The 13,622-nt window shown below is 38.3% G+C and overlaps 1 protein-coding gene across 1 annotated transcript in view; it reads left to right on the top strand.

Moving 5' to 3' along the window:
• The window catches only part of CLYBL (citramalyl-CoA lyase), a 378,676-nt gene extending 366,689 nt beyond the window's left edge, over window positions 1–11,987 (top strand). Inside the window, 2 exon segments of the mRNA XM_056555694.1 lie at window positions 11,584–11,673; window positions 11,675–11,987. Of these exon segments, the coding sequence (XP_056411669.1) occupies window positions 11,584–11,673; window positions 11,675–11,761 (177 nt within the window). The 3' untranslated portion in view covers window positions 11,762–11,987.
• Window positions 11,988–13,622: the final 1,635 nt, after the last annotated feature.

Raw genomic sequence — 13,622 nt, 5'->3', positions numbered from 1 at the left:
ATCAGACATCTTATCCCCTATACTTTGGATAGGGGATAAGATGTCTAGAGTAACGCCTGCCTGATCAGATTTATGCTCTTGGCTGCAAGGTCAGTAATTCTGAGACAGTGGAAATCCGCCTCTCCCCCTTCCTTCTCCTCATGGGTTCAGGAACTCTCGCATATACACAGAATGGAGGAACTAATTGCTGACTCCAGACAACATTTAATGAAACGTCACATGATCTGGGGATCTTGGACCAACTTTCTCTCCTCAGATGACTACAGATCCCTATATTTAGTGCCTTGATACCCTCCTTACTTCCCTCTTACCTTTCTCGTGCTTGTTGCCCAACTCATATTGCCAGACTGCCCGCCTCTAGGGGTCCCAACCGTGCTTGCTATCCTCCGAGGTACGTACCCTTCTCGACTCTTCTCCTCGGTCCCTCTCTTCTCCCCTGCTCCCTCTCCCTCCTAATTTCTCCCCTGTCTTTTCTACGCACTCCCCGTTTTTTTCTCTTTCTTTTTATACCTTTATTATTGGCTGCACATAAGCACCCTCTACTTCCATTTTTGACCTCCATTATCCATACGTGTTTTTTTCTCCCAGTTAGGTTTGCTGTGATAATGTACTCCTGTTACTATACTTACATGCTACCTGCCTATCTGCCATGATGTTATGCTGAATGACCACATCTTATATGGGTGCTTCATACCATTACTATGAGCGGTCTTGTTCTGCCTATTTGTTGTCAGTAACCCTCGTGACTATGAGTGCATTTGTCTTACTGTTGCATTTGTCTTATGTTTTCATGAAAACTTTAATAAATATATACTACTAGCTGGGTACCCGACATTGCCCGTTTTTTCCTTCTTAATCCTTGTTGGGGAGGAAAATCAACAAAGGAGGAAGCTTTTGACTTCATATCCCATCCTCATATATTGTTTTCATATCCCAACCCCATATCCTATCCTCATATCTCGACCTCATATCCCAACCTCCTATCCCGTCCTCATATCCCGACCTCCTATCTCGACCTCATATTCCGTCCTCATATCCTGTCCTCATATCCCGACCACATATCCCATCCTCATATCCCGACTTCCTATCCTGTCCTTCAATCTTGACCTCATATCCCATCCTAATATCCCGTACCCATATCCCATCATCATATCCCGTATCCATATATCCCGTACCCATATATCCCGTCCTCCTATCTCGACCTCCTATCCCGTCCTCATATTCCGACCTCTTATCTCTTATATGCTGTCCTCATTTCCATACATTTCCCATAGATTTGCATGGGAGTTTAAACAAAAACCCCGACCCTCACAAATGGGGGTAATTAAGAGTTAATTTACGTATCCTATATTTTGTGTGGACATATAAGTAACATGTGACCAAGTATTATCGAAATATCTCCAGCCGTTTTGAAGTTATGCAGTTACATATATTTCCCATAGACTTGTATGGGACTTTAAACAAAAACCCTGACCCTGGCAAATGGGGGTGAGTAAGGGTTAAATTACCTATCCTATGTTTGTTGTTGACATATAAGTAACATGTGAGACAAGTTTCATGTTTATATCTTTAGCCGTTTGGACGTGATACTGGAAAATACACACACACACACACACACACACATTGGGGAATCTGTCAGCTCTATATCATGCTCATGGCTGGAGACATGAGCAGATAACTGATAAAACTAATGGCTGATGACTGTTTTCAAAGTTAGAAAATTGTGTTATCCTATAAAGTTAAAGTGTCATAAATGTGGTGCTGAGCTGCAGCATGCATACCTCTGCCCTCCCCCATCCCTCTCTACTTGACTCCCAGCGCTAAGCCCTGTACATCAATCAATTAAGTTAGGGAGGGCAGTCCCTTTAATACAACAGGCAGCCAAATAAACTTACAGTTTAAAATGATCAGTAGTTCACAGTCCTTTATCTTCTGCACAACCCAAGACCAGAAAAATGCATATTGTTTTACCTTTGTACTTGTACACATTAATACTGATGAGATGGCAAAAATTTTTTGCTTCTGCTAAAAAATAATAAAAAGACAGAGAACCTTTTTTTGTGTAAGTGGACATTGATTCGTTACTTACAGAAACCTCTGTAGCACAGGAGTGTGGTTTATATAAGTGTAGCCCTCTGGCCTTCTTTTGGTTGGGCAGTCACAGTGTCTGTTTGACAGTGACAGTCACCATGTCTCATAAGGTATGTTCACACAGGCAAAAATCTGAAATGTGACAGGTCACTTTCTTTTCAGTGCCGGGTTTTCGTTGCTATTTTTTTTTTTTTTTTAAACCACATGCTTTTAAACATTCATAATAAAGTCAATGGGAGCTGGAAATGTTTTTGGTACACCTTTTTTAAGCATTTGGTTTTTTTTTATCTAAGGGTAAATTCGCACACACATTTGTTGATTTTTTTTATTTTTTTTTTACTGTCCCAGTCATCTGGATTGGGTTTGCAGAAAACCAAATCCTTGCAACCAAAACAACCCTATTCACCTGAATCGAACTGACCACAGAAATCTTTTCTACAAATCTGTTGCACGTGAGTTTCACGCAAGGTGAAGTCCACACAAGGCTGATTTGCTGCAGATTTTACAAGTGGATTTGGGCAAGTAAAAACTACAGAAGATTATGGTACCAGACACGTGGATATGAATTTCCAATACAGAATCACAAACTGCATGACATTTTTAACATGGAAATTTACCTGATATTCAGATTTTTACCCCTTTCTGACATTTTATTATGTTATATTGTCAGAAAGCGTGGTGCTGGATCAGTAAAGTTAAGTTAAGCCTACTTCATACAGCTGTAAACTGTCAGAGGATCAGAAATAACTCTTATTCCAGCCATTTAACACTCAGATGAGGTTGAAATGATCATTATCAGGTCCCTTAGTGGGGCTAAAAGAATAAATCTATAAAAGTAAAAAGAAAAAGCTATATAAACACAATAAAACACACATAATACATATTTAACACACACACTCTTTTTTCAACTTGTCATATGAAAAAAAATGATTCTATTGTTACCTCCACACACTGCTGTTTTTTGTCATTTTGCCTCACAAACTACATGCTTTAAAATGGTATCAAAAGGGACATCTATCCCAGAACAGTATCAATAAAAAATACAGCGCGCTATGCAAAAAAAAACTCTCACAAAGCTTTGTGTGAAAAAAGAAAAAAAAAAGTTATGAATGAGAATATTACCATTCAGAACAATTGTGTTCTAATAAAAGTCTGTAACTCAAACAATGAAGGTGTTTTTTGCCATTTCACCTGACAAATAATATTTTTCAATATATTGTCAAATCTAAGATATAATTAAAAAGTACAACTTGTTCTGCAAAAATTAAAATAGTATTTTATGCCTCTCCAAAGGCGAGAAATTAAAAACAAAAATATCATGACTAAAATCACTGTGACAGTGTTGTGGATTTTCACAGATGATTCCACTTTATTCATTGTAGAGGATTGACATTCATGGTGAATATGCATATAAAATTGACATATAACCCATGCAAATGGTTTACTTTAGATTTTTGGTAATTGAAATCCCAGAGTAGTTCAATAGTACTTTGAGCTCTCGATTAACCTTTCATTGTGGTGCAGAATCACATGTTTTCTCATGTATCTATTACATTTCACATAAACTGATGTGACTGTATTTCCTTTTGAGTCACTAAAATGCTACCAGCAGCTTGTATACTTTTGTTTATACAATGAATATATAATCTACACAGACATGGTTCATTAAAAATTAATGTATGGCACGCATATTAAGCTATCACTTTGTTGTCCTAAACAATCTATAAATAATGTTTTTAATGATATCGGTTCAACAATACCCAACTTTGCATATGTACACAAATTGTTGCAAATATAAATCCATCCAAAACTGATATAAAAATCAATTTATCAGTTGCTAGTTTGATTCCGAAATATCACTAGTAGATGACATGATGAACAAATTAGTTCCATATGTCTGTTTTTATAGAGCAGTGGTTCTTAACCTGGGGTACAAGTACCCCCAGGGATACTTAGCAGTTCTCCAGGGGGTACTTAAAAAAAATTAGTAATGGCAGCCACTGGTTACTGGTCTGGACCACTTTGAAAGAAATTGTAGGCTGACATTACTGCACCAAGGAGCAGAACAGGAGGACAGCAAAGGGGAAGTGCGGGCACTGGGCTGCTGTGGACAGTTACTACCATCAGCTTTGTTGCTCCTCTGCCTCTGTAGACTGGGGACCTACTGCTATGAGCCATAGCAATAGGTCCCCAAACCAGAGGAGCAGTGGAGCTCCAAAGCGGGAGAGTAGGGTAGCCTACAACTATATATGGTGCAGTTTGGGGGTCTACAGCTATACTTGGGGGCACAGAGGGGGCCTAACAACTTTATGGGGACGCAAAGCGGTTACTATTACTGTGTGTGACAATAAACATGGGGAGTTTGTAAATAGATTGGTATTGTACTGCAAATAGGAGCCTAAAATGTTTGTTTGGCTGGTTCTGTGGGAGAAATCTTAATGGCGTTCTAGGCCAGATAAAGAAAAAAAGAAAAGTAAACAACTCCCTTTAGAGAAGACGTCACCTGTAAATCGGGGGAGATAGGGAGAGGAACAGGGGGCCTGTTATAGAGGAAAGTAAAGCATATAAATTATACTATAATCATTATAAAATGTCTCTAATATGGGGGTACAATTTTTTGGGGAATGGGCTGATAAACCTCAGGCAAAAAAGGTTGAGAACCACTGCTATAGAGAACTGAAGCTGAAGTAATAAAGTTATATCCTGTCCTATAGGAATAGTAAGACTGTTCTAACCAAGTCTGGGGTGTTTTCAGTTGTTGCTTGCGTACAATATGAGCGGCTGTATGTACTTTTTTTTAGGTTCTCTGCATTTAGTCATTAGTGTAAATAAATACATTTCCTTTATGGTTGCCTTGGGTATGTCCAGGGACGATACCGTTACTATGGACATTCCCTAACTCAACAGCCCTACTAGTTTACACATGATCAAAAGGACTTTTAAATGGCTTCTGCTTTCATGCTTTAATATTTACCATCTATATTATATATACTATTTTTATTTTTGCTTATATTTTTATATGTCTCTTGGTATTGCTCTTGCTTAAATTTTATATGTTTCTTGGCGTTGCTTCTACAGAGTTATAATATTCACATTATATATCAGCTGTAAAACTCACATAAATATGCTCTCAGACTTTGCCTATGGTTCATGCTTACATTTAGACCCATATGTAAGTATTATGTTTCCATTTGGGGGGTGATTTTACAGTCCATTTGTAGTTGTTTATGCATGTAGTTGTTTATGCATGAAGACAACCATTTGTAGTCCATTTGTAGTTGTTTATGCATGTATTTGTTTATACATGAAGACAACCTCTTGTCTTGAATAGAAGACAGCCGGTAGAAGAATCTGGCTTCTGTAAGCCCTGAATCCACACATGCTCGTCCACACAGGCGTCTGTGCCTGATACCGCAGCTTGTCCCATTCAAGTAAATATATTTAGTACCAGGTACAGCCGCTTGTACAGACAAACCACTTTGCTGTTGTATACATTGAAAGGAACATAAGGGGGGGGGGGGGGAGATTTATCAAAACCTGTCCAGAGGAAAAGTTTCTGATTTGCCCATAGTGAGGAGGAACACAGCCTGTTTATTGGGGCTCAAACACCAATCAAGACTTGATGGCCTATCCTAAATCCTTAATAACCTCTCTAAATATAGAAGCTAGTGTTACATTTTTCATGTGTCATTATGATGTTTTGGGTTTTAAAAATACTTTTCTTTGACATACACTATGAATAATCCCTTTGCGAATACATATTTATGATTCTGCAAATATGATGCAGAAAGTCGCAGGGCACTTATCCATTTGGCATATTCCTAACATGCTTAAATGATATTCTACAAATGATGCCAGCCTCTATGTGGCAGTCACTTATTACCATGATTCACCAGGCTACAGCTTAAATCTGATAACGGATTTGCACCAGGTCAACTACTTGCAGGCTAGAATTTAGGTGGTTATCATATGCAGCAATGTTACTTTGTTATTGTATGTTATGAATGGTTTGAGATGCCAACATAATCTTCTTCTTTTAAGTGTACTTAAAAGTCTGGGGATTTTACTACCTTATGTCTCTTTTCTCCTAAAATGTATTTGTCTATGTATTTAGAAAGATGCTAGAAGACATCGATTTGTAGCCTCTCTTTAGGTGGGTGTTTATATTATGTATTTTCAGTGTCTTCTCAGGAGCTTCCTGCCTCTGGCAGTGAAGACGTTAAATGCTCAGAATGATTTTTGTTCCCCTTTTCTCATAGATTCAGTTTAGTGTCAGCTCTGGACTGCTGCCAGCTCATTTTTAGTGGTCGTCCCTGACAACTAGTTGCTGGATGTAGATGTTTTTTCTCTTTTGTCAAATACTTCTGACCTGAAAATTCATGAACTTATTGAATTATTGGAGATCACTTGGCCCCATTTTTTTTTTTTTAAACTCCCAACTGACACCAGTTGCTTTTAGATATATTCATTAAGTAGGCACTTTGAAAAGAAATACGATGCAGCCTCCATTGTATCAAGAATATGGGTATATCTTCTACAATGACAGTTAAAGAGATTTTAGAATGCTTTAAGCCTGTTCACTAGCTGGCTTTATGTAATGGCAATGAAAAAAATACAGAAAGACGGATCAGAGGCGGTTATCACAAGAAAACATATGCTCCCCTGCATCTTCATCCCAAAACCTTACTAGGCTTCTAGTGCTTAAATATTGTTTGCCATAGATTTTCTGGGACTAAGCCATACACATACATTAGGCGAATAGCAAGAATATTATTGGGAATATGTAACTAATCCTGGCAGTCCCTTTAATTGTCATGGTACATATATAGTTACATGCGTATAGTCTGCATACATATTTACATGGTTTTGTCGTCAAAATGTCAATTCTGATGAATGTCTATATTCTAACCGGATTTTTTTCTAATATATATATATCAAATTAATAATTGTATATAGCAGTGTTTCCCAACCAGTGTGACTCCAGCTGGTTTGAAATTAATGGTATACAGTGTACAGTCTTCTCTATTAAGACTACTTTACTAAAAGATAGAAATGCTGCCAAATGTAGGCGTTGATATCTGCAGTGGCCAAACAGCATCAAATCAAGCAGGTATTGGTATGGATTTGGTGCAGTTTTCCCTTGCACATGTGCAGAAAATATGCAACTTTTTATTTATTTATTCCTTAAATCAATGTATTTAAAATACTCAGGACTTTGCTGCAACCACAGCTTTTCTGCAAGAAAACCTGCAACAGCTACATCTTTTTTGTGGATTTTTACTACCCTATAGAAATACATGGGGAAAATCAGGGCACAGATGTTATGCAGATTTTTTCACATTTTGTAGATGAGATTTTGGAAGTTTACTTAGCTGCTTCTGTAAATGCTGCAAATTTTCCATACAAAAATATGTTGTGTAAAATCTGCAGCAAATATATCACATGTGGACCCAGCCTAAAAGTGTCGGAACTAGCAACACCCAATATACTGTGCATGTATATAATGTCCTATGTTCCATTTGACAAATTGATGTTTTGTGAGGAGATGCACACAGTATCTTACCTTCGTGAGTGCAACTTTTTTTTATTTTGCTGTCCTCTCAAAATCCCATAACACACAGCCATTAATATCTAAACCTTAGCAACAAAACTGAAAATGTCCAGATTGTGTAAATATTTTGTGTGGCCACCATGATGAGCTTCACATGTTGCCACTGGAGTCGTCTTCCACTCTTCCATGACAACATCAAAGAGCTAGAGGATGTTAGAGGCCTTGCGTTCTGTTTGAGGTTGCCCCACAGATGCTCACTAGAATTTAGGTCTGGAGACATGCTTGGCCAGTCCATCACCTGTTTCCTCCTCTTCCTTAGCAAGACAGTAGTCGTCTTAGAGGTGGGTTTGGGGTTATCATGTTAGAATACTGCCCTACAGCCCAGTCTCTGAAGGGAGGTGATCATGCTCTGCTTCAGTATGTCACTGTACATGTTGGCATTCATGAATCCCTCAATTAACTATATCTCCCCAGTGCCAGCAGCACTCATGCTGCCCCAGACCATGACACTTCCACTGCCATGCGTGACACACTTGTCTTTCTACTCCTCGCCTGGTTGCTGGGAAACCACCAGCTTGACACCATCTGAACCAAATAAGTTTTTTTTCTTGGTCTCCACAGACCATGGACATGGTTACAATAATCTACCTCCTCAGTCTGCTTGTCTTCAGCAAACAGCTTGTAGGCTTTCTTGGGCTTCCTTCTGGTACCACAGGCATGCAGACCAATTTGATGCATTGTGCAGCATATGGTCTGAGCACTGGCAGGCTAAACCCCCCCCCCCCCCAGCCCTTCAACCTCTGCAGCAATGCTGGCAGCACTTCCCAAAGACACCCTCTGGATATGACACTAAGTATGTGCACTCAGCTTCTTTGACTGACACTGTCAAAGCCTGTTCTGAGTGGAACCTGTTCTGTGAAGTCTTTTTATAGCCTATGTTATCTCTATGTAGATAAATAATTCTTTTTTTTCAGCTCCTCAGAGATTTCTTTGCCATGAGGTGCCATGTTGAATTTCCAGTGACTAGAATTAGAGAGTGTGAGAGTAATAACACCAAATTTAAGTTATCTGCTCCCCATTTACGTCTGAGACCTTGTAACACTAATGAGTCACATGGCAAAGTGACTAATTGGGCCCAATTTGGACATTTCTACTTAGGGTTGTCCTCACTTTTGTTTGCAATGTTTAGACATTAATGGCTGTGTGTTATTTTGAGGGGACAGCAAAATAAAACACTATTACACAGTCTGTGCATTTACTACTTTACATTGTAGCAGAGTGTCTTTTCTTTTTTCATATGAAAAAAAATTCTGACGTCAGAGTCATTTTAGTATTGTCATATGAAAAAAATATTATAAAATATTTACAAAAGTGTGAGGGGTGTACTTAATTATGTAAGATTCTCCATATATGGGATGATATACATATTGTTACAGCAGTTCCACTGTAGGGTGAAGGACCTTTCCAGCACCAGGCGACCAAGGAAGACAGTAGCTGGCTAAAGTGGGAACTGTAATGCTTGCACTCATTTAAAGCCATGGTCACGTTGCAATGCATGATGTTGATACATTATCACTTTACAATAACAATGGAAAGTTGCAGGGACCCAGGCCCAGGAATAGTAAAGAAGTTAAAAGGTAGGCATATTCCTAATTCCTTTGTTTATAATTTTTTTAGCAATTTGAATATGGTGTTTTACATTGTGGTTTTCCCTTGGGTTTGTTTTTGGGGGTAAAAGGGGTGGGGGTATTTATTTTTTATGTGGAAGAAAAATCTGTTACAACGAGGGTTATCCACTGCATGAAGAAGGGACTTTTCCAGAAATGTGTTGCCTGTGCCCCCTGGGCCTCTCTTGGGTTCCATTGCCTTTTCCAAATATGTATGGAACTATTGTGCTTCCAGGTTTGGATTGTCTTTTCGTTTCTCTCCTATGCTTTCCTTTCTTCTTAATCCTGAACTCCATACTAGCTTATCCCTGGGGATGGTTAATACTTGGTCTGCTTGAGGCCTGTTTTGATTTGTGGTTGTGGTTAACGCATTTCGAAGGGAGCTATTTTCTGAGTATCTAGTTGAAAAGTATCACTTCCCCTTTTCTGGGCTTTTTTACTGTATGCAACCGCGTCATACCACCTAAATTTGGCACCTTATTGGTTTGAATTGCTCTAAGAATCTTCAACTCAGGGCCTTTTATCTGCTATCGTCTCCCTGCTTAATACTCCCATTGGTGGTGCTGGTGTTACACATAAATATGTCACTTGTTGGGAAAGTGTGTTAGGTACCTGGATCTTATTGGATAAATGGGGGATGAGAGAGGGCCTTTTTAAGGCTTCTATTCGCACCTCATATAAGGAAACTTGATACAAGTTTTAAATGGGAAGGTATCACACATCTGAACCTTTATACAAACATAATGCTGCTTTAACACAACCCTGGTTTTCTGTTCCTTTTTAGTCATGCCGGGTTATTGGGTGGTTTTGGGTAGAAGCTGGACAGTTATGTATGAATGTTCTGGGGGGGGGGGGACTGTCCCTCTTGACAAAGTGGTGTATCTTTTCAATTTTACAACCATGTAAGAAGAGCACAAAACTTCTTGAACATATGCTCTTGGCTGGAAGTTCTGGAGGAAGAAGCAGGCTTTGCCTTTGCTTTCCAATCTTCTAGCCAAAATCTTTAAAATTAGATCCCTTAAATATCTCACTGCTTCTCTTAATAATAAGGTTGATGCATTTGTTTTCATACGGGAACTCAGGGATGTAAATAGTGCCTGGGTTTAACTCTGACTCCTCTCTCCTATCTTGTCCTTTTGTGTTGCCTTCATCTTTACCAGTGCTATTGTTATCTGCTGGACTTGCTGTTAGTTTGCTGTTGAGCTGTATGTTATATTAGTCCTTGTGGGCGATTCCTTTTTTTTAGCTTTTAAATGCTTTTGGCACCTTTTCATTGCTGCATTACATTTAAAAAATACTTATACTTTCTTGTATTTTCATTCTAAGTGGACAATTTTAATGTAACCAACAACAAAAATAACGAGCCTCAGTAAGCATAAATCCACCGTGCTAATACTAACATCTCAGTGAGCCAATAATGTTTATATACAATAGTAGCAAAGCCTAATTTGTAATTTAACAGATTTAGCTTTATTGTGATGTTTCAGATATTAAGGCTATGTGCACACTATGTTGTTTGCCCATTTTATGATCCATAAAACATACATTATACAGCTAAATAACCATAAAATTGAGTGCCAGGGCTTTTTTCGGTCATTTACATGGTAAATAACATCCTATTTTGTCAAATAAGTTGGGATGTGTTTTGGGCTGAAACGCACCATGATTTCCAGTAAAAAAATAAAAAATAAAAAAAAAGCTGTTTTGGAGCAATAGCTTTTACACCAGTCTAAAAAGGGCTTAGAAAAACAAAGGAAAAACAGGGTGGCGGCAGTATTAATAAAAAGGCAAAAAAGGACCAAATGCAAAAAATAAAAATGTAAAGAAGGCCTAAAATGTTCTGGTGTTTATTTATTTTTTTTAACTAGTTTATTTTTTATTTTTTTAAACAAACAATTTTTTGAGCCATAAAATGTGGCTCAAAAATATTGTGTACACATACCCTTAGAGCATACGTACTGACCGTGTGAAGGCTTTGTATATCAGTATATTTCTGTGGCTTTTTATTTTGCGGTTAGCAAGGTATGCTGGGACTGGTTGTGACATAACCGCTCAAGGTCGTATTATTGTAAGACATGTCTGCTCCTGCTGATCTGTGGGTACAGTATCGCTGACCTAGCTTCCATGTACCTGATGTTATGTGTTTGCAATGACTGTGAGATGTGTGTAGTGGTAGCTGGATGTGGTGATCACCTGATGGCTGCTGCTGTTGTTTATATAGAAAGAGACATATTAAGGCCTGATTTGTGGTCTTGTTCCTTTGATGTGTTGCAGGGGGCATTCACTTTCCATGGGAGTATGATAGACATGCCCTTGCTTAAGCAGGCACAGAACATTGTTACGCTTGCCACAGCCATCAAGAACGAATCATCTGTTAAATGAAGCTCTCGCCAGGAGTCCACTCCATACAGCACTTGTCTTAGAGGACGGAGGGAGACTTGAGAAATGTTAAGAAGAACAGTGGAAGCCATTGATACAGAATGATCGTGATACATTTCTTTTCTGTATATGTATGTCATTAATTACAATAAATGTCACCTCCAATAGCTTTTAGCCCTGACTTTCTTCTGGGCACCGCCATTTATCCTGTTTCCTATAAAAATGTAAGTGAGGATGACAAGGGCTGAACTGCCATAAACTTGTGCAGGATGGCCCTGTGCAGCCACATTTACATGACACTGGAGATACCACCACAGGTCATATGCTCCGTCTTGTTAACTGGCTTAGCCAAGCTGTTTTGGAGAGGTTAACCCAGCTTGTAGTGAGGGTAAATAAACATAACAAGCAGCCATTGTCCCCTATTCAGTGTGTACTCTTATATTCAGGGCCAGGGGTATTGAAGCTGCACCGGATCAGCTTGTGCTGCCAGAGGCCTCGAATGAAGCTTCAAATGGCAACAATCAGACATTTTGTTTCTGTTCCTCATTAAATCATGAGGCTTTGTGGCCCAGGCACCCAGGACTGTTCTTAAAGAAAGGAGCAGAATAGAAAGTTCTACTCCACGCACCAACCTCTCTATGAGCTGCCCTTACACACTCACCCCAGGAATTCTGCTCTGTTTATTTAAATGGGTAAATAGAAAACACCATTCATCTTCCCACTAGATAGGTGCTGATGCTCTCTGCCCACTTACTAAGTAGTGTTCTGCAGAGATCATGGTGCAGGAAAGGTGCAATGTATAAAAAAAAAGAATGATGATCTGGAGGAGGACATGGGAAGGACGATGCAAGGTGTCTGTATTGAGGATTTCACTAGGAGAGCTCAGATAAATGCTCTCCGGGTCTGATTAAACCATCAGCTTTGTGACCCCATCATCAAGGATAGGGGATTCATTCAGGTCAGGGGTGATGGATCTGAAGCTTTAAAAAACCACAGCATAAAAAAGCAATATGGAGAAAGTGCTCGTCACTGTTCATAAAGAGATGATGTGTCTATGAAAATGTGTATAGTTAGGAGTGTTCCCCTTACATTCTTCTGTCTTAGTATCTATGAAAATCTTCACATACAAACTGACATATATCAACATCACAGATACTTTCTACTAGTGCATCAAAACTATTTCTGAAAGTTTATGTTGTTCTGAAAAACATTTTAGAATGTGTTGGTCATTATTGAACATATTTAACATCTGACTTTCTCTCTACAATACCAGAAAAGTATGATTTTTTTTTCTTTCTTAAAATTCAAAAAAATATATTTTCCAGCGATTTTTACTATACAACAAAGGTAAAAGGCAACAAAGTGCCAACATAAACTAAGGCCAAGATCACACAAAGGTTTCCTTTCTGGTTTGTTTAAATCAGCAAACACATTTCTAAAAAGGTAAGTTTTTTTGTGTCATTTTAAGTGTTTTTTAAATAATCACAAAAATTCAGCATTCCAGACCAATGTTAAAAAAAAAAACTGTTCTATAAAAATTTCATAATACTAAATATCCATTGCTATCAAAACCAATAACACATTTGACACTATTGTTCCTTACTCATATCATGTGCTGTGTGTAATAGTTGTGTAGTTGAATAGTTGTCATATGTGTTGGTATGCTCGACCTACTTCTTATTTACCATGACATATTTCTACACATAGATTGGATAACTGAGACATTTGGGGAATATACTATTGTTTGATGAGTGTCCGATATGCTTATGAGTTGTGTGTGGTGTATATTTTTGTTTACTTTTTTGCTATATGCTTGTTTATAAATGTAGGCCTCTTGTCATGTATTACCCTGTCTAAATGTAAAATACTAAGGAATTTGCACCTCTAATATTTTTTGGAGCTCACACCAGAAATTGCTCCATAAATGTGCATTT

This window comes from Hyla sarda, chromosome 2, assembly GCF_029499605.1.
Source record: "Hyla sarda isolate aHylSar1 chromosome 2, aHylSar1.hap1, whole genome shotgun sequence".
Taxonomy (NCBI): Eukaryota; Metazoa; Chordata; class Amphibia; order Anura; family Hylidae; genus Hyla; species Hyla sarda.
The sequence above is the reverse complement of the archived record's forward strand: the minus strand, read 5'-3'. Positions and strand labels throughout refer to the sequence as shown.